This window comes from Parasteatoda tepidariorum, chromosome 12 (assembly GCF_982258835.1).
Source record: "Parasteatoda tepidariorum strain Cologne lab strain chromosome 12, Ptep-v5.0, whole genome shotgun sequence".
Taxonomy (NCBI): Eukaryota; Metazoa; Arthropoda; class Arachnida; order Araneae; family Theridiidae; genus Parasteatoda; species Parasteatoda tepidariorum.
Genome location: NC_141766.1, coordinates 65292906 through 65316693, shown reverse-complemented (window position 1 = coordinate 65316693; position 23788 = coordinate 65292906). Strand labels below are relative to the sequence as shown.

Sequence of the window (23788 nt, the reverse complement as noted above, 5' to 3'; positions counted from 1 at the left end):
AAGAGAAGTTTAATTCTCATGGACCATGATGATTCGTGACGATTCCAATTATACATTTCAATGATGGTTTAATGGAAATGTTTGTTGGCTACCAGGAATACACCATCAAAACAATTTGTTTGTTTTTTATGTTGGACCATCATAAATCAGTCCGAATCTTTACATTGAGGTGATGATTACTTATATTGGTTACCATCAAAAAATATAATGGTTCATGATGGAATGATTGATGGTTACCATCAAGAGTATGATGGCCCATCAATGGAAAACCATCAAAACTTTTGACTTGGGATCGTCTGCAGAACTGATGATTTATGATGGTCCAACATAAAAAACAAACAAATCGTTTTGATGGTATATTCCGGGTAGCCAATAAAAATTCTCATTAAACCATCATTGAAAGGAATAATTGGAACCGCACGTATTCTCATGGATTGTTGGTCCATGAGAATCAAACTTCTCTTGATGGTTAACCATCATAGTATTAAAATAGCGTAGGGATGATGGTTACCATCAAAAAATGTAATGGTTCATGATGGTTACCATCAAGATTATGATGGTCTATCAATTGAAAACCATCAAAAATTTTGACTTGGGTTGGTCTGCAGAACTACTGGTATAAACGTTGGTTGATATTATAATAACTTAATTTTATTCATAAATTATATAGAAGGAAAATGTTCCAATTCTCGAAGCTTGCCAGACGTTAATGAGGGAAAAAAAAGATGTAAAACAGAAATCGAACGAAAATAGAACAGAAATAGCCAACGAAAAATAGGAATGAAACGTAAATAAAGGTGAAAATGAAACCAGGGCAAATCAGGACAGAATGGAGAGGAACTCATGTCATTAGCTTGGGAATCGGCATAAATGAAACAAATTATCAGAACATCAGAATGAGCTGATGTGACAGGGGTTGAAAGAATTATTTTATTTTAATTAAAATCTCTTTAAAACTGTGGTTTCATCTAATTTTATTTTTAACTTTATTTTTAATTTTTTGTTAGCAAATTTACACTTTCTGTTTTCCTCATTCACATCGGGCGTGTCTTGAGAATGGGTACCTATCTTTTAGCGCTCTTGGCGACTTTGTCCACCTTTATAATTCATGAAGCAAATAAAGTTTTCATATTACTAAGCATATATTTCCACTTAGTTTTTTTTATTATTTCTTTCATGGGTAACTTATAATAAAAATTCTACAGCACGATCCCATGTCACAACCGTCAGAGTCAAAAAGTTTGAAACAGGATTTACAGTTACGAACAAAAAAGGTGGTATGCTTTTTTTTTCATCTACAGATAAACATGCCTTAATAATTCTTGCTGTATTGCGATGGTTTCAGTTTAGGAGCTCATGCGGCAATGAATCTCACAAGTTCATCAACACCTTTTTCAGTCACTGGATTGTTGTCGGAAGAAAATTGGGAGTTCCAATCCGAGTGTATAAACAGGGACAGACTTGGCTTGCTCAGCAAATTCAGCCTGCTTTTATTTACTTCTCATAAATGCGATTACTGGTGAACTCATTAGAGGCGAATAGCATAAGTATTCTAAATACGTGTTTATTTAAGGAATGAATATCTCGGAGATAATAAGGCATATTTATTACTAATTTGTATGTAAAAAGTAATGAGGAAAATTTATTTTACAATGCTGTTTTTTTCTGATAAATGAAATACATCATATGTTTCTCATATTTTATTTCAACTTTCATCTGCTTGATTAGTTTTAATTATTTTAATTTAAATCAAATTATGAAAAATTTTCAAGAAAAGCCATTGAGGGGTAAAAAACTTATTCATTTAACTCCAACTGGGAAAAAAGTTACACAAGTAAATTTTGAATTCAGGCACTTTTTCTGTAGTAAAGTATAAAATTATTAATATTTTGTCTCGATATTTTCAATAATCATTTTATACATCGCCTAGACTGTCTAAATTTTTACGTTGCCGGTAACATGTACACATTTTTGTTCATATTAATACTTTTCTGGTTGGCATGGTATTCCGTAATGAATGCCCCCAATGCATACTTTTAGAGTACTTGTATAATGTAGGTTGCAAGGTTATAGTTCAGCCAAAGAAAAAAAAACTATCGAAATCTGTCTAATCACTAGTAAGTATATAAAAATATTTGAATCAGTAACACTGTCGAATGAAATTTTATCGCCTTCCGACGTTCCTTTGGCAATCATTCAGGCTCTTATGTTTCCAGTCACGCCTTCCTCAATAATGATTCGTTGCACTGCGTTGACAAAAATTCTGGAACTACATATATTCTTCTACGAAAGTCACTGCATTTTATACTTTGCTGGTAAACTAGTTATTAAAATGCTAAAAACGACAAAAGTTTGATTTTGTTTCAATTACTTTTACAAAATAATTGATTAATCGTTGTTAATTTTTCTATTAAGCGTTTGTAAAGTAAAGCATTCCTGCAACAGCCCGTTGTGAAAAAGGGGGACCTATGGAGGTTAAGGCTCCACAATTGACCAACTGCATGATTGTGGCTAAGTGCTCAGCTCCACGCATAGGCCATTTTTACTTCCCAGACAAGCTGATATTCATTGATCTGAAGCTGGCTTAAAACCGCCACTGAGGATTGAACCCCCAGTTCTTCAAAATGACAGTTCAGTGAGCCGCGATGGCTCAGGAGACAGAGCATTCGCCTTCCAATGAGATGAACCGGGTTCGAATCCCGGCGATAGCTGCTCGATACGAATTCCGTATCCGGCTTGCACCGACCACAGTGCTGACGTGAAATATCCTCAGTGGTTAGACGGACCATGGGTTAGAGTCCCCTTGCCATCAGGCTAACCGTGGGAGGTTTTCGTGGTCTTCCTTTCCATGTTACGCAAATGCGGATTAGTTCCATCGAAAAGTCCACCACAAAGGCAAATGTCTCCCAATACTTGTTCCAGCCCTTGTCTTCTGGATTGGGTTCAAAATTACAAGGCTACCGAGTTAAACATTAGTAGTCATTAACCCAAAAAAATTGGATCGGCTGTTCAACGACGGATGTAAAATGACAGTTCAGTTCCTCTATTACTGCTTGTACTTTTACTTATTTTTTAAAAACTGCATTTTTCTACTTCAAAATCTAAACAATTACTACTTACTTCTCCCAAATATTGACAAACAAATTAATTCCTTGGAGAGAATTTAAAAATAGGTTACAAGTAAATTTATATTTCCTTTTTATTTCTAGGAATTTTGGAGATATAGCAACATTACTTGCTCAGGATATCCGTTGAACGCATTGGATAGTCTTCAACCAAATGGACGTGCAAGTAATTCATTCTCTTTTATCGTAATGATCCTCTTTTTTTCATACACCAACAAAACTCTTTGTTTCTTTAAAGTCTACTATAAGTCACGAAACGAAAAGCTTTTAAAATTAGATTCATAGTGGATCCAGGACACTATAAACAATGGTTCACTATATTAAAAATCTTTAAGAAAAATATATCCATGCATAAAATTTCCAGTTAAGAGAAGTCATTTTAAGAGTGAGCAACGTTTGCTTTTCTGTTGTTACTAGACGCCTATCCTTTATTTCGGCACCAAACTATGCATTATTTTAAAACAATTTTCATCTCAAGAACTAATCTTAAACGGCGTTGATAATCAAATTAAAAACAATTTATGAACAAACTTATAGAACAACAAAAGTGGATAATTTGTTTTTAACTGTTGGCCCAAGTAGATTTTGGCAGTCCACGTTTAACAAAAAAGTCTTATTTTGCAGAATTTTAAACGACTTTTTGCACCAACGATATAAGTATTCATGTTCGAGTGTACTTGGCCATTGCAGTTTTTCTAGTTTTGTTTATTTTGCCTTCATTTATTTTTTAATTTTGTGTTTCACTCTCGGCTACCGCTGTGTTTCTAATTTTGTTTTTCACTTTTTTTTCGATGGCAACTGTGCATTTTCTATTTTTTATCACTTTCCTCATTTAGGGGAGAGTCGGGTAGCCCCGCCCAGCGGGTACCCCCGCCCACTATCAATTTCATATGTATAGAATATTTTTTCAAGTCAATGAGCCACCGGACAGTAATTGTTATATTAAAAAAAGATTATTTTCAAAGTTTCAAGTATTTATGCAGCTAGTAACATGGTAAACAATAGTTTTGAAAATATGTTGAATACAGTAGTCATGAAATTAAGAAAAATTGATTGAATGTTTCGATTAAACTTCATTTTAATACTAAAAAAATAATTTTTTCTATACGTACAGCATTAAAGTATGTAGTCTTAAGTTTAATTTGCACAAAGAAAGAAGTTTGTATGTAAAAAATTGTTCGAGTAATTACAAATTTACAAAAAAATTGGATTTCTGGTAGCCCCGCTCACATGAATGTCGGGTATCACCGCCCAATTTTATTTCGTCGATAAATGTACGGTTGCAAAGATTATTATTTTATTGCTTCAAATTTGAATGTTATATGCATTTTTAATAACAAATATATGTTTTAATATTATATGAAACATAAATTTATATATTTAAAAATGAAAAATTAAATATTTTTAAAACGTAATTGATATATCCAAATTAAATTTAATATCAAGAAATCATAAATATTATGATAAGCTATCTGTTTACTTATTTATTTTCACTTATTTGTGATCGAATCAATCTACAGAAGCATTTGAATGCAATCAAAATACAAAGTGAATTTGTAATTTTATAAGAAGTATTTTATATTAAGTTTATAAGAAGAGATCAACCAAATAAGTTTATATCAAAAAACAACTATTGTTATTAATTATTGTTACTTAAATTGTTTTCGCTAAATATTTAATATAAATATATATTAATATTATAATATATTAATATACATTAATAATGATAAAAAGTATGACATTTGTTGCTATTAAATGATAGAATTCACTAAAAGTATATAAATATGTAATAAATAAAATAATTTTGTGATAAAAATGATAAATGAGGTTTATCTATTGTCAATACATTGGTCATTCTCATTAACACCTGAAAAAATAACCATAAAACACATTTTTTGTAACTGGGCGGGGCTACCCGACACATTTTGAAAAGAGCTGAAAAACATGTTTTTTTAAATTTCTATTTTTTTAAGTTTAACTATTATTTTTTTGGTTTATTCTCTTTGCATTATTTAATTAGATGATAAAACAATAGAAACATACAAAAATGTTGATTATTACTCAGTATTATACAGAAACATAAGCAATGCTCCTTAAGTGAGCGGGGCTACCCGACTCTCCCCTACGTCTAGCGAGACTTGAGAATAGGTGCCTATTTAAGGTCTCTTGAAATATATTGACCTTTATTACAATCTTCATATTTTTAAAGCCTATGAAATATTTATCATTTAGTACATCTTTCTGCTTCAGTTTCTAAGCATTATTTATTTAATAGTTAGTGTAGAATTAGTAAAATTAATTATGAACGACTTTATTCACTCTTGGAATATGTAAATTGATGTATTTTGCTACCACATAACACTGAATTTTGTGCCTTTCCCCTCTCAAAAAAAACAGGTTTAATAGTTTTCAATATCGTGAAAATATCAACAAAATCAAGGCAAAGTGACTTTTAATAAGTATTTAATGAAAATAATCATTTCATCAAAACAAATTTTCTTTTCACAATTTTCTTTTTTCTTTCTTTATATATAAATGAGGGATAGTCGTCTGCGCTCTTCAGTACGGCCCCCATTACATAGACGCTCTCCATTTCCATTATAAGGAATTATTTACTAAAGGGCCGTTTGCTAAACCATAGACGCAAAGTTATTTAAAAGTCCATTCGAATATTGGCTCTGAACTGCTCATTCCAATCAAAATTTAGTAATTTGATTTAGAAAAAGTTTTCAAGAAATTATTTATACCATTATTTCCTTTGTTGTTACCAACAAAGAAGGAAGATTGACCGCTAAATTCTTATCCTAAGTCATTTACTATCAATTTCTGCTCATTCATAATGTATTAAACTTTCTTTTCAAGGAATACACTAAATTTGTCAACCATACTTTTCTTGTTTAAAAAATGTATTCATTTCTTTTGTGAAATGTCAGTGTGGTTTATTTTCGATATGAAACATGTGGCATTCGCACTTATCTTGAGGTATGTTATTTATCGAAAATGGCAGCCTTAAACATTTTTATTTTAAATAGTACTTTTACGTTTATGTTAATATAATATCGTTATTACCAATTTTTCAGTTAGTTACCAAATTCTTATTAAAGTGAAGCATTGCTTAGTTAAAATTGATCAAGTATTTTTCTTTTTTTGTTATGAAAGAATATTTACGGTGTTTTTATGAACTCTTTATATAATGACCTCACGTTATAATGCCGCTCAGACCACGAAGGTTGTCATATCAAACACAGACTGTGCTTGTAACTACAATTCGGAATAAAAATTAAAGCTCGTATATTACTCCTATATTTGATTCCTATTACATTTTTATGGTACATTTCTTTGTTTTAAGATATAAATTCTGCATTAATGATTATTCTGAAAGGAAATTCAACGGAACATTTAGATATGTTAGAAGGTGGCGTAATTCAGAGGTTGCTAGAAGAAAAATGGAAGACGTTTGCACAAGTAAGAATATTTTTCAACAACACTCATTTTTACGCACCATCATTCATTCGAATAAAATTAAACTAGTTGTTCTTATCAAATTAATGTCCCTTTCATTTTCTATTTTTTTAAATAAATTTTTTATCATATTTTGACTGGAGCTGCATGAACAAGTTACTTACATATGAATATAATTTTTAGCATTTGAATTTTAACCAAATTGTTAGGGTAAATTCAACTCATAATCTTTCAATGATTGCGATACTTTTTCTGATAAAAACTACCATTCCATTATCAAAAATTTTTTTTTTACTACTTAACTTTAATGATAACAATAAACAACTCAATTGTAGATTTTACAAACATTTAAAATAAAAAAAAGTTTCCTCCAGTCATGTGGATTGTATTCGCTTCATCTCTTGCTTCTTGTTTTATTTCACTAACAATATATATATATATATATATATATATATATATATATATATATATATATATATATATATATATATATATATATATATATATATATGTATATATATATATATATATATATATATATATATATATATATATATATATATATATATATATATATATATATATATATATATATATATATATATATATATATATATATATATATATGGGCAATTCCATATATGACGGAATGACATTTTGACTTGCATGATGACAATTAATTGAAGTTTCTATGCATCTAATTTCAAATAAACATGATTTTTTCTCATGCATATCATTATTATTGGTATAATGTGATTCATAAACTAAAAAAAAAGAATTTTGTATTTTTTTTATTTTTAATTTTATGAACTTTTTACTTGTGTGACGGAATGATATTTTGGCAACCAAACTTTCGGCATGCCGCTTAGAACTGGTAGTTTCTGTGAATTTTGCAACTATTATTTTCCTGAACTATTTTTTACTTTTAGTATAATGTGTAAGCAATGTAAATTGTGAATTTGGAAAATTAACCTCAGGTTGGCTAGCAGTTATTAACATCTATTTGCTGTGACGGAATGACCGTGACGGAATGACAAAAAGTTTAGTGGAAGAAAGTCTTCATTTAAAAATGTTTTATTAATATGTAAATGATAAACAGAATGTAACAGATAAACAGAATTAATATTTGCATAAGAATCAGTTAAAATTTCAACAATTTGAAAATTAGGTTGTCTCAGAAGAGGTTTTATATCTAACTTGCCAATGTCACATCTTATCTTCGTTCTCAGGAAATTTATGCATAAATCAATTTTTGTCCCATGTTCTTTAAATACTTTAACATCTAAATCGTCTTTGTTTATCAAAGTAATTTGCGCTGCATATAAATGTGCCTTCTTTTTTTTCACAGTATGGGACAATGATTAAAGAGCCGACCGCATATTCCTCAATCATATTTTCCATTTCCTCTTCAAAACAGTGGCTTTTCAAATCATACACTTGGTTTTGGTTAAAATTAGAAAGCATTCCAATTTTGATGATTCGATTCTCAACTACATGAGCATCTAGTGCAGGTCTCTTGTTCCTGGCAATGCTAATGTAGCAAGTGTCTAGCTGAAGTCATTCTCTTTTGCCCTCTCTTAAATAGAATAGCTGGACAAAGACAAAACTTCAACGATTTGTTGCTTCAACTTTATGAAATCATAAAATTCTTTTACATATTATGTGCCATTTTACAGCAGCCAACATCTTGTTTGGCCTTTTAGAACAACATCACAATTACATGGTATTTATAGGTGCATGTGCTGTGAGGTATTAATGAAATACACTTAACAAAAATGAGAATAAGAACAAAAATGAGATAAGACACACTTTACATCAATATATGCTTCTTTATGAAAAGCCTCTTTTAAGGCCATAAGTATATATTGCATCTGCACTCTTCGTTACTCTGTCAGAGTTTGTATTATGACTGAATCCTTCATACTTGGGGGCTTGTAACTAACATCATCTTGACAGTAAAATTTTTTTAACCAAATTAAACAGCTCATCAACATTACTTTTCTCACTTAGTTTCTTTTGAATTCGATGTTAAATACTTCTCACATAAAGATTGAATTAATTTTTTTACCTCTATTGGTGATTTTGGAAGTGAGTGTACAATTTTTTTTATGGTGAGTGTACAATTTTTTTTATGGCTTTACCAAGACTCTGCAGGAATTTGTATAGGGAATTTAAATTATTTGTATGTGAAGATATTGGTAGAATTTGATTTTTTCTTTGTTTACACAATCTCTGCACAACAGCGTTTGCACTTCTGAGTTTTTTAAGTGCAACTTTTGTCACGGACGCTTTCTTCTCTGCCTTTCTTTCTCTGTTTTTTTTTTCTTCATCATATCATGGGGATCTTGGTCTTTTTCAACATTTTATCTGTCTTTCAACAGCTGTTTTAGCCATTAGGTTAATTGAAAAAAAAATAATTCCCTAGTTTTTGACTAAGCTTCTCAAGGACTCGTTTTGTCATTCTATCGCCGAAGATGTGTCATTCCGTCACGCTAATTATTGGAAGTTAATAATCAAATGCATAGAATTTTGCAATTCCTCATTGATTCTTATGTCACATCTGCTTTATATTCCAAAATATACAAATTTTCATTCAAAAACGCAGCTGCTATTTAAAAAAATTTACTAAAACATGTGACGGAATGACACAAAAAAAAGTTACTTTTATTTAATATATTAAACTTGAAATGACTTAAAGGCTATGTTTTAAATGTTTTAATTTTGTACTATATGCATATTTTTATCAAAATATTGCAAAAGAAAGATGCATTTCTTTTATTTTATAAGTATTTTTCAAGAAAACAATTTGAGCACAAATGTGAAGAATTCACTTGTCAGCCATGTGATTACTTTAGAATGCTGCCAGATTCAAAAAACTTAAAATTATCAAAAATTAAACAGTAATATGTAGACTTTGGCTATTTTTGAACATATTTTTAAAATTAAAATATGCAATTCATAAAAAAAAATTGCACTTAAAAGTTGACACTTTCGTGGAATTGCCCATATATATATATATATATATATATATATATATATATATATATATATATATATATATATATATATATATATATATATATATATATATATATATATATATATATATATATGTATATATATATATATATATGTATATATATATATATATATATATATATATATATATATATATTCTACCTCTTTTGCATTCACTTTTGGTTCATCAATATGATCTTCAAGTTCTTCCTCCTCATCTGATAGTCCTTCGACATTATCTATGATTCTATAATATCTATGTGTCAATGTTCCGCATGTTGCCAGGCAGTTGTCCACTTGTGAAAATCTTCAAAATCAATGTCAACATTAAGTCCAGATTTTATTGCATTCCATTCTTGCAAACCTGGTACTGCATTTTCAGCATCAACTGTTTCTTCTTCTTTACTGACGCCTTCACCCTCCTGTTCATCATCTTCACAGTTAATCTTAAGCTTTTTAAAACCATTTTGGATAGTTTTTAGACTCATTTCTCCAGGCAAAATAGTAATTCTGATAGGATCTAACATCTTTATTCTTGGAAGAGAACTTTTTTCATCTATGAGATCTGCAAGTTTGCGTACCAACGGTTTTCTATAGTTCACTTTAAAACTCTTAATTATTCTTTGATCCATTGGTTGCAATTTTGAGGTGAAAATGAATTTCTATTCTTAGCTTTGAAGAGAGAGAAGTTAACCCCAGTTGAGTCAGTTAGAGTTGAAAAGTTAACCCCAGGTGGTCACTACTCATTAACCCCTCACTTACAGCCAGAATCATTGTACTCCTTTCTAGTTAAGGAAGTGCAGGAATAGTAATTGAAATTCCAAGAAACACTCCCACACTACTTCTTGTGAGTTCACGAAATTCATCTCTGTCTGCAAGTTCTACTGATAAAGAAAGTTTCGACATTTGTGCTCTACTATTAGAAATTTGAGAAACTGAGGTTTTGAAAAAAAATATTCGACATAAACATGGAAAATACATTGATTATTTTAGACTGAAAATGTAGGGAATTTTAAAAATTTTGAAGTTTTCGAGATAAACAGGTTCAACTATATAAATATATATATATATATATATATATATATATCTTCAAGAAGAATATGCAAATTACAGGAAGCCACCAAATGAAGCCGAGATGTACGTCCCAGTGAGTGTAAGCGTGAGTGTAAGAGAGGAGAATGATAGTAAAAATGTAAAATTGTTCATTAGTGTTCTGTAAGCCTCTCAGTGTCATAGTCGAATAATTATGACTCAGACGCATGTGGATGATTTTTTACCGGGTATTATCGACGATATATTACGTGGCATTATCAACTGCTTGGAATGTGGTTGTACTCAAATGGAAATATCCGAGGAGTTTGGAATTGCCTAAAGTGTCTTCTTTAAGCTTGGCAACAATTCCAAGATGATGGAAATGTCAGTACACGTTACAGTGCAGATCGTTCCCAAGTTACGACGTTGAATGAGACCACTGTTTGGCAGTAACTGCCAAAAAAAGAAAGAAAAAAGAGACGGAGCACAGCATTCCATCTGTCACATCAGCTAACTTCAGCCACGAGTACCTAGTTTCAAGACACACCGTTTACTGACGTTTGGGAAATTTTGGTCTATATGCTTGCAGACCTGTCAGATGTGTACCGCTCATGTCATTGCCAGCTATTTGCACGGAGTAGAGAATATGCGATGTGGATATCGTTACAGTAGGCTTCTGTGATGTTTTCCGACGTTTCTAGGTTTACCTTGTAGTCTGATTTACATCGGACTTTCATAAAGAGAACGCCGGATAAACGTTACTACCAAAGAGGACAACATTTAACAACACTGTTACAGGACTGAAGGATTGCTCGTTTGGGGTGGAATTATACCGGGTTCCAGAACAGATCTGCAAGTTCAAATTGGAGTCACGCCAGGCCAAATTTATCAGGACATCATTCTGGAAAAACACAACCATTTGTTTAGAACTGCATTGGGAGCAGAATTTATGTTTATGGGTGTCAATACCTGTTCTCACTGATCATCAATACCTGTTCTCACTGATCAATCATTGCAAACGAATGCCTTTAATCTGAGTAATTGCCCTATAGAATGACCATTCTCACCCGACTTGAATTCTATTGAGCATGTGAGGGACATGTTGGCTGACGAGTTGCAGCCCGTCAACCACTTCCTGCATGTGTATTGGAGCTTCGGAGTCCATTGCTTGCTGAATGGAGTAATCTTCTTCAAGATCATTTCAATAAGAGCCGCGATGGCTCAGGGGATAGAGCGTTCGCCTTCTAATGAGGTGAACCGGGTTCGAATCCCCAGCGATGGCTGTCCGAAACGAATCCGCATCCGGCTTGCACCGACCACAGTGCTGATGTGAAATGTCCTCAGTGGTAGATGGATCATAGAGTCTCTTTGCCGTCAGGCTAACCGTGGAATGTCCTCGTGGTCTTCCTCTTCATGTAACGCAAATGAGGATTAGTTCCATCAAGAAGTCCTCCACAAAGGCAAATTTCTCCCAACACTTGATCCAGGAGTTCCCTCGTCTTCTGGATTGAGTTTAAAATTACAAGGCTACGAAGTTGAATATTAGTAGTCGTAAACCCAAAAACTTGGGTAGGCTGTTCAACGACGGTTATATATATATATATATAATATATATATATATATATATATATATATATATATATATATAAAGAAATATATGTATATATATATGTATATATATATATATGTATATATATATATATATATATAAAGAAATATATATATATATATATATATAAAGAAAAGATCATCTCGATAATATGATTTAGGGCAGTAGATAGGAATAGACAGTACTGGATTGTGGAATACTGTTCAGAAATACTGTTGTTGACGAGCCGAAAGAAGGTGTGACCTTCGAAGATGATTTTTTAGCATGTGACAACTCATATTTTGTCGTACTATCACAGAAGAGTTATTTTGAATTTCTCTTTCATATGTATTACAGTGTTGATATTTTTTTAACTAATTATTTTCTTAATTATACATTTATTTTTAATTGATAAATTTAATTATTTTATTATATTATAATTTTTATTTTATTCCGAGATGTAATTATCATTTTCTTAATTAAAAATCTTATCTTATTTTTAAAATTGAACATATTTTACTGACCTCGCGTACATCATATAAAAAGTTAAAAATGTTTTATCAACTCCATCAAATGTCCTGCAACAATAAATCGGGTTACCCCCTGCTTGTTGTCAATTAAGAATTCACTGTGTATCTTTATCATGCCCTATGGCTTACGAGATTCATTAAAATATACACCGAATGCACCTTTCTAAATCAGACATCATTTAAAACTCTAACTTAATAGAACTGCTGGTAACGCTCAAACTCTTGTTTAAAAGGAGGGCAAAATAAACCCTATATATTTTCGTATAAAATCCTATAATTTATTGAGAAAAACACCATTCTATATTGAGCAGTGATGGCTCAGGGAATAGAGCGTTTGCCTTCCAACGAGTTGAACCGGGTTTGAATCCCAGCGATGGCTGATCGATACGAATTCCGCATCCGGCTTGCGCAAAACACAGTGCTAGCGTTAAGTGCCCATAGTGGTAGATGGATCATGGGTTAGAGTCCCCTTGCCATCAGGTTAACCATGCGAGGTTTTCCTCTCCATGCAACGCAAATGCGGGTTAGTTCCATTAAAAAATCCTCCACCAAGGCCAAATTTCTCCAAATACTTGATCCAGGAGTTCCCTTGTCTTCTGGATTGGGTTGAAAATTACAATGTTACGGAGTTGATAATTAGAAGTCGTAAACCCAACAAATTGGGTTGGCTGTTCAATGTCTGTTATATTATTAAAATATTAAGTCATTGTGGCTCAGGGGATAGAGTATTCGCCTTCTAACAACATTAACCAGGTCCGAATCCCAGTGATGACTGGTCGTTACGAATTCCGCACCTGGTTTGCACTTGCCACAGTGCTGGCGTAAAATATCCTCAGTGGTAGACGAATTATGGGTCAGAGTCCCCTTGCCGTCAGGCTAGCCGTGGGAGATTTTGGTGGTTTTCCTCTCCGTGAAACGCAAATGCAGGTTAGTTCATTTAAAAAGTCCTCTACGAAGGCAAATTTCTCCCAATGCTTGATCCAGGAGTTCCCTTGTCTTCTAAATTGGGTTCAAAATTACAAGGCTACGGAGATGAACATTAGTGGTCGTAAACCCAAAATTGGGTCGACTGTTCAACGACGGTTATTAAATCTATTGAAATATTGCTCTATTGTTTTATCAACTTTAAATTAGCATTCTTAAATTCCCCGAACTTTTGATCTAATTATTTGGATTTTTTTTAATAGTTAATTTTTCATTTTATAGTTTGTTTCTATCAATTCAAAATTTTATGAAACAATATTTTATAATAATGTTTTAACTTTTTTAAATACATTTATAATAATATTAAGAAATATATTTTAGCATTATTTTTACATGCGTTTATTGCTGATGTTACTACATTTACTGAATCTCAGCATAGCAGTATTTCTAAGACCTTTAGTAAAAGAACCTTTACTGGGTAACACTGATGCCACATCAATAGTGAGTACTACAATAATTCTAATTTTTTCCAAATCTCTTTTTTAAAATAGTGTCTTTTTAATATCCTTTTTTTATTATTATAATGTAAAATAGTTTGCGCACTAGTCAACAAAAAATAAAAAATAGCTAAGATTGCTAAATTAAGAATTATGTTGACTACATTTATTAATTAGAAATGTTGGCTACATTTATTTTTATGCATTTTCATTATTAATTTGCTGACATCCTAAGAAACTGAGAAAATTAAGAAAGCTCTTTTGCTCATTCTGCTCTAACGAGGTATGGGAGATAATATACATGAGTAGGAGAGATTATTATTAAAATTATTATTAAAATTCTGACATTTTGAGTGTCTTAAATTGTGTTATTGATTATAGGTTCGTTATTGTGCTGAAATTGCTACATGTTTAGGCTGTGTAGGTTTTGGATTTTTTCAACAAATCCAAGAAATTTTAGCTCAAGGTCTCTCTGGCTTTTTATACAGTTTAGTAAGTCAACCATCATTTCAATGATGATTTCTCATGTATAATTTAGATTTTGTACAAATATTTTCATAATTATTTTCCATATTCACTAAATGAATTTTTTATGTCTTTCTTTACGATAGATTTTATAACTATATTTAATGTAATTTTATTATATGACAGTAACTTTATCATTAGACTCCATCATTTTCATTTATACACTCGCGATTTCGGTACGCTCTAAATGTGGGATCGGATTTTCACTTTCAACTATAACTTAATTGACACTAAGTTACGGAATCAAACATAAAGGCGTACTTTCTCTAAATACCTTTTTATTGACCATCTGAGACGTCACACTAGGGACAGGATCAAATTGCATTGTCCATTAAAATTTCATGACAAGGTGGATTTTAGCGGAGCATATAAGACTTAGCAAAAAGAAACCTTATATTTACCTAGATTTAAGGTTATTTTTACCTTGAGACTAGCTTTATTCCAGGATTTTTTCACGCTTGAAAACCCCAAGTCAACCTCGATTTAAGGTTTTTATATGGAAGGTTGTTTTCCAAGGTTTTGGATAAGGGTAATATGAGTAGAATTGAGCAGATTGTCATAGATCTCGTTTTAAGATTCGAAGGTTTACAAGTAAACCGCATAACAAACCTTTTTAGGTTTACATTAAAAGGTTTTTGCTGGGTGAAAATAAACCATATTTTGCTATCTGGGTAATGTTCTCTTCTTATTTTGTCCTAATTTTGGACACAATTTTTTTATCCAAAGATGGGGGGAATTTTTTTTTTTACTATGTTGTCTACGAAACCCGATTTCACTTGCTTCAAAATTATGAGGATGGAAGTCGACATGCATTGAGTGTTTGAAAATAGGCATCCATTCTCAAGACTTGCCAGACCTGAACAAGGAAACAAAAGTAATTTGAAACAGAAAACATAGTGGAAAATAAAAGAATTCTTTCCACGTAATTTTGAAGCCAATGAAGTTTTTAAATCGTCAACCATTCCAGCTAAATTTTTAATGCCAAATAGTCTTCCCTAGAATCTGATTATGACCTCCGTTTTTCTTCATCAGCAGCCCTTCTTAAAGAATACTTTATATTTACCAATTCTGATAATTTTATGGTCATCCCAGTAGCCTTCAGCCATAACCACCGAGAATCAAGGCCTCTCAATAGGTTTCAGCCCTAGCCATCGAGAATCAAGGCCTCTCAGTAGGTTTGTGACGACATCGTCGGAAGTGTTAGCAAACCATAGGACTCTTAATGCTTTTTATGAAGCAATATTATGTGTATTTCATAATAGAAAATGATTTCATAAGAAATTTCTCTTCTTTTAATTTTAAATCTTGATTCATCATAACTATTTTTCATATCAAAAGAATAAACCTTATTTAAGTTTATATTTTCCTATTTTCTAATATATAATCAAACATTAGATTTAATCTTTCATTTGAAAATAAGAAATGATACTTTTAAACGAATACGAGACAAATAAAGAAATTATAATTTTACTAACATATTTATAAAATTTTTATTTTAAAATAGGTTCTAAAGAATTCTTTCAGAATCGCATGATTTATATTTAAATTTCAAGTGGAAATAATCTAAGTATAAACTCTGCAATTATTTACAAATAAACGACGCATATAATATTAAAATAGGACAAAATAATTTAGCTCAGTAATAATTATAAAGTAATAATAATAAATAAATTATAAATAATTTATCAAAGTATTTCGATCCTTAAGATTGTAAAACTTTAAAATAGTGTTTATTAACTTCAAAAATAAATATGCCTTTTATTTTTCGTTGATTAATATAAAAAAAGTAAATTATTTCCAAATCTTAAGTTTTTCTAACAGATAAATTTATTGATGACAATTTTTTTTGTAAAATTTGTTTAAAAAAATCCCAAAATAGAGATTTCTCTAGAAAATTATTAGTATAATATTTTAGAGAAGAAATTGTGCAATAATTAAAAAAATTAAGCACTATAAAAGACAAGAAAATATTGAATATTTTATATGAACTAAATTTGAAATAGTCTACAAGTTTTTATTAAATCGTAATTTCTTTTAAAAGAAATTAAGATAGAAAAAATATGAAAGCATTATTTCTGTTACTCAATATGATACATCTCATTAATATTTAATATAAAATACATTTGAATGAATATGCATAAATATGTATAAACTTATATATTATTTTTTTAAAATCTTGTTTACATAAAACGTATATAGTATGCTCTTAGAGACCTAAAAATAAGAATAAAATGAGAATAGCACATTTAATTTGGATCAAATTCAAAATTTATTCATAACATATGAATAAAAGTTTCATTAATATTCATCTAAAATGTACAAAAGCTAAAATGGCTAACAATGAATTAAATTCCTTTTTTATTAATATGATTCAATGGAGTTTTTTTGCTTTCAAGCATGAATATTTATAAAATTTTACTCATATGATCGCTAAGAATAATTAAGTACCAATAAACATTGTCATTAATTTTCCTTTCTTTTCAAAATATAATTAAAGCACTTCTTTAAATAAGAAACTCTTAAATGATATATGTTTATATATATTTAAGCAAGACAAAAATTATGTTTAAATTTGTTTTATTTCACGTCTGAAAGTTTTGCAAAAGTAAGAATGCTTGCTAGTTTTATATGCTAATATTCCCTAACAATACCTAAAACATTGTAATTCTTAAATAGAACTTCTTTCGTTATGTAATTAAAAAGCTTATTATAAAGTCTGCAAAAAAGAATATTAAAATATCAAAGATAAATAACACTTACTGGACTATTAACTGTTACTTGATAACTGTCTCGTTTAATGGAATTAATCCATTTTCGTTTCATTTCCTCATTTTTCGGTTGGTTGTATTCCATTTACGTCGCACTAGAGCTGCACAATGGGCTATTGGTGACGGTCTGGGAAACATCCCTGAGGATGATCCGAAGACATGCCATCACAATTTTGATCCTCTACAGAGGGGGTAGCGCCCCGCGCTTCGGTAGTCCGACGACCTGCACGTGAAGTCCAGCACTTTACTGTAGAACAGTTTAACGAGGACCCATACCGCACACCCTCGGTCCCTACGCAGACTAATCCATGTGGTCACCCATCCGCACACTGACAGCAGCCAGTGATGCTTTGGCACACAAATGTATTCCCTTTACTTCGCATGCATATGGCGTTGTTTAAAGTTGTAAAATAATGCTATATATATATATATTGAGAATGGATTATAACGACATATTCGACAAACAATTGTTCAATGAATGACAAATATTTGAAATTGGCGGCTTCAGCACGGCAGAGGGTGCAGCAGATTATTTTTGATCTAAAATGTTCTTTTCATTTTTAAAAAGCAAACAAACAAATGAGGGAAAATCGAGCTGACTTCTTTTTAAAATATTTCTAAACATGCTTCTAGTAAAAATTAAAGAGCTGAATTGAGAAAACAGCAAAGAATAAAAAGACAATTTTTTCTTCTCTTAGTTGATCAGACTTAACTGTAAAGGAATTTATTCCATTTTTATTGTATCAGTGCATAAAATCCAACCTAAATTTAAACAAAAGGAAGTTTTATAAAGAATTTTTCAGAATCGGTAAATCTTGTTACATTTGTTATATTAAGCAGAATTATTACAGTAATAATTTACTGTCTGACTGCGTTAAGGTCGAAGCCAAATTTCGCTTTTTGAAGGTAATACTTCAGATTCACTACTTAAATTCACAATCTCTTAATTGTTTGGGCTTGAATGTTTATGTTTGCCTCTCTATTTAGGTAATCTATGAAGTAAAAAGAGGCTCAACCTTTTCTATTACGTCGGAACCGGTTTTCGCTTACATTCTGTTGAAGCAGCATTGTAAGGAAAATATTAACGTTTTGGCTTAAGCTCGGTTGACAGCTTACTACGTCACAAAAGGAAAATTTGACTATTTTAATTTTCTATCCATCGTTGAACATCCGACCCAATTTAGGGTTTACGACCTATTTAGAGTTGCGAACTAGCCCATAAAACAAGGAAACTTCTAGATCACTACCCCAGAGGTATTGATTTGTTATGGGAACTTGGAGGACTTTGCGACTCGACAGATATAACATGCATCAGTCACCATTTACTACACGGGGAGTCTTCGGCCGGTGGGGATCGAACCCACGAACATGAGCCCAGTGCCCTACCAAATAGGCTATCCCGGCCTTATAGTTCGTCTGCATAAAGAACTCCCCTAGCCATTTATCTGGAGTGGTGGCGGTTACTATGGTTAAGAGGTTTAATTATTTTAAGTAGGGGCATTATTTAAGACAGGTTTTGACTCAGGTTGGAGAGAGAAAGGGGTGAATGAAGCTCCCCTCTTTGAAATGGGTTAATTTATCTTAGAGAGGGGAGTTCTTTCTATAGAGAAACTACAGTTGTTCATTCTGCAACCGCGTTGGTCAGGCATTCTATTTGAAGGAAGGAAACATTATTTTTGCTTCTTAGAGGAACAAAAGAAGAGAAGAGCCTTAAAGCAGGAACAGCTTGGGGGTGAGATTTTCCTTCTGAAACTGTAAAAAAAAAAATTACGAATTGTAACTTTTCTGCAGTTTTTAAAAACATATTTCAGCTCTCTTTTCCTCCCCCAAACACATTCTTGGGACTAAAATATTAAGCCACAATTTCGGTTACAAACGAGAAAATCATCATACAGTGAATTCTTCCAAACTTCTCTCCGAAACTTTTTCCCTAATTTCGGAACTTCTCCTTGGGAGAATATTACTATTTTATTCCTTCTGAAGGGTGAGATACATGAACAATTGCAGTTCAGTTTTTTAATTTATTTTCTAGACAGTATATAAGTACCCCTTTTCCTTTCCCAAACAATAAAAAAAATATATATATACACTACCGGTCAAAAGTTTGCGAAAATTTTTAAATCTACAAAGAAAAGGTCTAAATTCAAATGTTCACAGAACTGCGAAAAAACATTCAAATGGAGTGAAAATTTGATATGTTCTAAAGTGAACCCTCTACAGTTAGTTACATATGATAAAATTACAATATTTTGTTTTTTGCTAACTGAATCCAGCTTTTCATCATGGGTTGTTTCTATGGTGAAAAAAGTTGATAAGTTTGAACACTTGCCAAACTTGCAAAAAATTTTTTTTATACTTTCTGTTGATAGAAAATAGTTATTTGAACCGTTCCATGTAAGCCCTCAAAATTTCAGATCGATTTGATTCTTTTTGACGAAGTTATAGAATTTTGAAAAATATGTGTACTTTTTTCGATTTCTGAGCATTCCACATATGCGGTCTTTTGGTCCATACGTCTTCTACCAAAGAAAATTTTAATATTAATGTTTTCTATATTTTCAAATAATTAATGATTATTATAAAACAAATACTCTTATTCTTTATTGTAATTATTATTGTTATATTTATTGCTCATGTGTATTAGTCTTGTTGTGATATTTTTACTTTACATTAAATTAAAATAAAAAGTTATAACAATAATTACATAAATAATTCTAAAAAATAATATCAGTAGTATAAAAAATTCGCATTTTTACTAAACTATTTTATTTACAACAGGTCAAATATATAACATATTCTTATTCGTATTTTGTAATTAAATAAATTAACATTTAAATCTTAGATTCCTCGAACCATCCACCTTTTACTTTTATTATTGCCTTACATATGCGTGGCATTCGTTATAACAAACCATTAATCACTTTAAGTGATATAGAGTTCCATTCCTGTTGTAAAATGTCCCATAACTGATTTCTATTCGAAATATCAGAGCATCGTTTGCAAGAACAAACAAATTTTCGATGAAATGTGACATCTATGAGACATTGTTTTAATCATATTCATAATAAATTCTTTTTAATAACAATAATTACAATAATGAATAAGAATATTTGTTTTATAACCAATATTAATTATTTGAAAATATAGAAAACGTTAAAATTAAAAAGTTCTTTGGTAGAAGATGTATGGACCAAAAGACCGCATATGTGGAGTGCTCAAAAATCGAGAATAGTACACATGTTTTTCAAAATTCTATAACTTCGTCAAAAAAAAATCAAATCGATCTGAAATTTTGAGGACTCACATAGAATGGTTCAAATATCTATTTTCTATCAGCAGAAAGTGCAAAAATTGTGTTTTGCAAGTTTGGCAAGCGTTCTAACTTAACAACTTTTTTCACCATAGAAACAACCCATGATGAAAAGCTGGATTCAGTTCGCAAAAAACGAAGTATTGCAATTTGATCATATGTATCTAACTGTAGAAGGTTCACTTTAGAACATATCAAATTTTCATGCATTTTGAATGATTTTTCGTAGTTCTATGAACATTTGAATTTAGACCTTTTTTTTTGTAGATTTAAAAATTTTCGCAAACTTTTGACCGGTAGTGTATATATTAAAAATTTTGCCTTTAAGCGAGTAAGATTCTCTCTTACTCGTTTAACAAGAAAGGATTTGATATTTCATTTTTCTGGATACCGAGTCACGTCGGTATCCCAGAGAATGAGTTGGCTGATTCTGCAGCACGATCTGCAACTGCTGAACTAACAATATCTGTACCATTCTCCGACATTAAACTACATGTTCGACAGCTCATCTCGTCCCTTTGGCAACAGCATTGGGACCTTCAAACTCAAAATAAACTTCATAACATCAAACCATATATAGACCCCTTACCTGTATTACGTTTACGTAATGCAGATGTAAAGCTTAATCGTCTCAGAATCGGCCACACTCGACTCACACATCTTCATCTGTTGTTTGGAGAATCTTCTCCCAAATGCGACTCTTGCAATACTTTACATACGGTTCATCACATTTTAACCATTTGTCCTTGTTTTAACCAACATCGTCTTACCTTTTTTAATAGCACGATTTTATGTATGAAGGATTTGTTAGATGATATTCATCATCCTAACATTTTCGCATTTCTGCGAGCTATTGGTATTTTATATTGTATCTAACTGTTTTATCTGATTTTATTCACTCTTATTTCCTACCCATGAACCGTTTTACCTTTTCTGTGTATTTTATAGAATTATGCTTTTTATTGATTTTTATGAACTTTAAAAAATACGTGTCTTGAGATAAACAATTTTATTAGTTTCATTTATTTTATGACAATGAAACTATTGTGTGCAATTTAGCATTAGATCTAACTCAACAAATTGTTTGGCGCAGCATATCCTCCTTTGGATCTTGTGCCATAAAACTTCTACATTCAATCCAATCCTCTTACTCGCTTAAAGGCAAAATTTTTAAAAATTTTAAGAAACCCTCGTACAATGAATCTTCCAATTTTCTTGTGAGAGTTTAGGGACTTTTAATAAAAATTAATACACTCTTTAGTACGACCCCCATTATTGTGACCCTTCTATTATAAAGATCTATGTATAATGTCGGTTTTCTGTGGTTTTTAATATCTATTAAAACGTCCACACTCATTCTAGTTAAATGAAAGAGTCATTTGATTTAGAAAAAATAAATTATTTAAACTGTTAAAATTATTTACACCTTTATAATTTTTGATGTTACTTCACAACTTTACAGGGCCCGACTTAGCCTAATTGGGACCCGAAGCAAAACTTCTTTTAGGGCCCTTCTCTTCTTCACTATTTCAGCAATGAAGAACCGAACTTTATAAAGTTATTTAAATTTTTCACCTCATTATATACAGCGAGAAAATTGACTGGAACCTAAAATAGCTATAAAATCCCCCCCCCCCCAATGGTTTGACGAAATATCGTTCTGCCCATTTTATTGATTTTCTGACAATTCTATGTTCATCATGTCGGATGCTGTTTTCTGATTGTTCACTCTGTCATCTATCTGCGGAAAATTCATATCCTTGCCGAAATTAGTGTGGATATAGCTAAATTTTCGCAATTACGATGAGGCCAATCAGAAGCCTGTAGTTTTATAAACATATCCCATTTTGCGATATGTAAAAATACCTGCTTATGATTGGCCATATTTGTCCATCATAATTGCGAAAATTTAGCTGAATTTTGCCCCTAGAAAGCCATGGATTACAAATTATATCCTACATTGATGGATTGTGTTCATACGATAGATTAATGAAAAAGCTAACATTAAACAGACTGATTTTATACTGTACTGATATGAGGATGAGGCCGGGGGCCCCATATGTCCCTGCCTTAGTTAGGCTCTGGTCTTTTATCAGATCTTAGACAGGATCCACAAAACTCTTATCCGTCGTAATTTATGATGGTTATACATAATCTGTTCTTTTCAAATACTTTTCTTGTTTGAAATTTCAGTATCTTCTGAAATTTCAATCCACCGCTATATTATTTTTAATGAATTTTTCTCCATTATTTTAAAGGAGACTTTTGCGTATATAGTTGCATCATTGCCAATTTTTTTGTTAATTCCATAATTCTTGTTAAATTAAAGCAATGTTTTGTTAAAATCGGTTTCTTTTTGCATTGAATTAATATTCATGGTATTTTTTGTTGTTACGACATAAGGACCTCACTTTTTAAGTTCCGTTTTTACATGGGTTGTAATGTCGAGCGTTGACTATTACTAAATATTTTTATTATAAAAGATGTTTGAAGAGAAAGAGGTTAAATAAATCATTAGCTAAAAAATATAGAAAAAAAACTGGAAAATAGATCGTCTGTAATGAGTTTTTTACAATTTAAAGGGATAGAGCGTTCGCCTCCCAATGAGGTGACCCAGGTTCGAAATCTAGCTGCGGTTGGTTGATACGAACTCAGAGACCACATTGCTGACGTAAAATATCCTTAGTGGTAGATTGAACATGGGTTATAAACCCTTTACCGTAGCGCTAACTATGGGATGATCTCTCAGTTTTCACCTCCTAGTAACGCAAATTTGGGTTAGTTCCATCAAGAAGTCCTCCACGAAGGCTATTTTGTCTCAATACTTGACCCATCAGTTCCCTTGTTTTCTGGGTTGGGTTCAAAATATCATGCCCATGGAGTTCAACATTGATAGTCGTAAACTCAGAATTGGGTCGGCTGTTCAAATTTAAAAAAATTTAATGGGGTTTACATTTTTTTTACTTATGAAACTGGTGATGATTCCAAATGTATTGGAAACTTATTATT

At 31.2% G+C, this 23788-nt stretch overlaps 1 protein-coding gene across 4 annotated transcripts in view; it reads left to right on the top strand.

The window, feature by feature from the left end:
• iav (transient receptor potential cation channel subfamily V iav) overlaps window positions 1-23788 on the top strand; it is an 81637-nt gene that overhangs the window by 38436 nt on the left and 19413 nt on the right. For all 4 annotated transcript variants that reach the window (XM_087155865.1, XM_087155868.1, XM_087155866.1 and 1 more), the window contains 4 exons: window positions 3210-3291; window positions 6475-6590; window positions 14061-14180; window positions 14558-14668. In XM_087155865.1, coding sequence (XP_087011991.1) covers window positions 3210-3291; window positions 6475-6590; window positions 14061-14180; window positions 14558-14668 — 429 coding nt within the window. The remainder of the gene's footprint in view (window positions 1-3209; window positions 3292-6474; window positions 6591-14060; window positions 14181-14557; window positions 14669-23788) is intronic.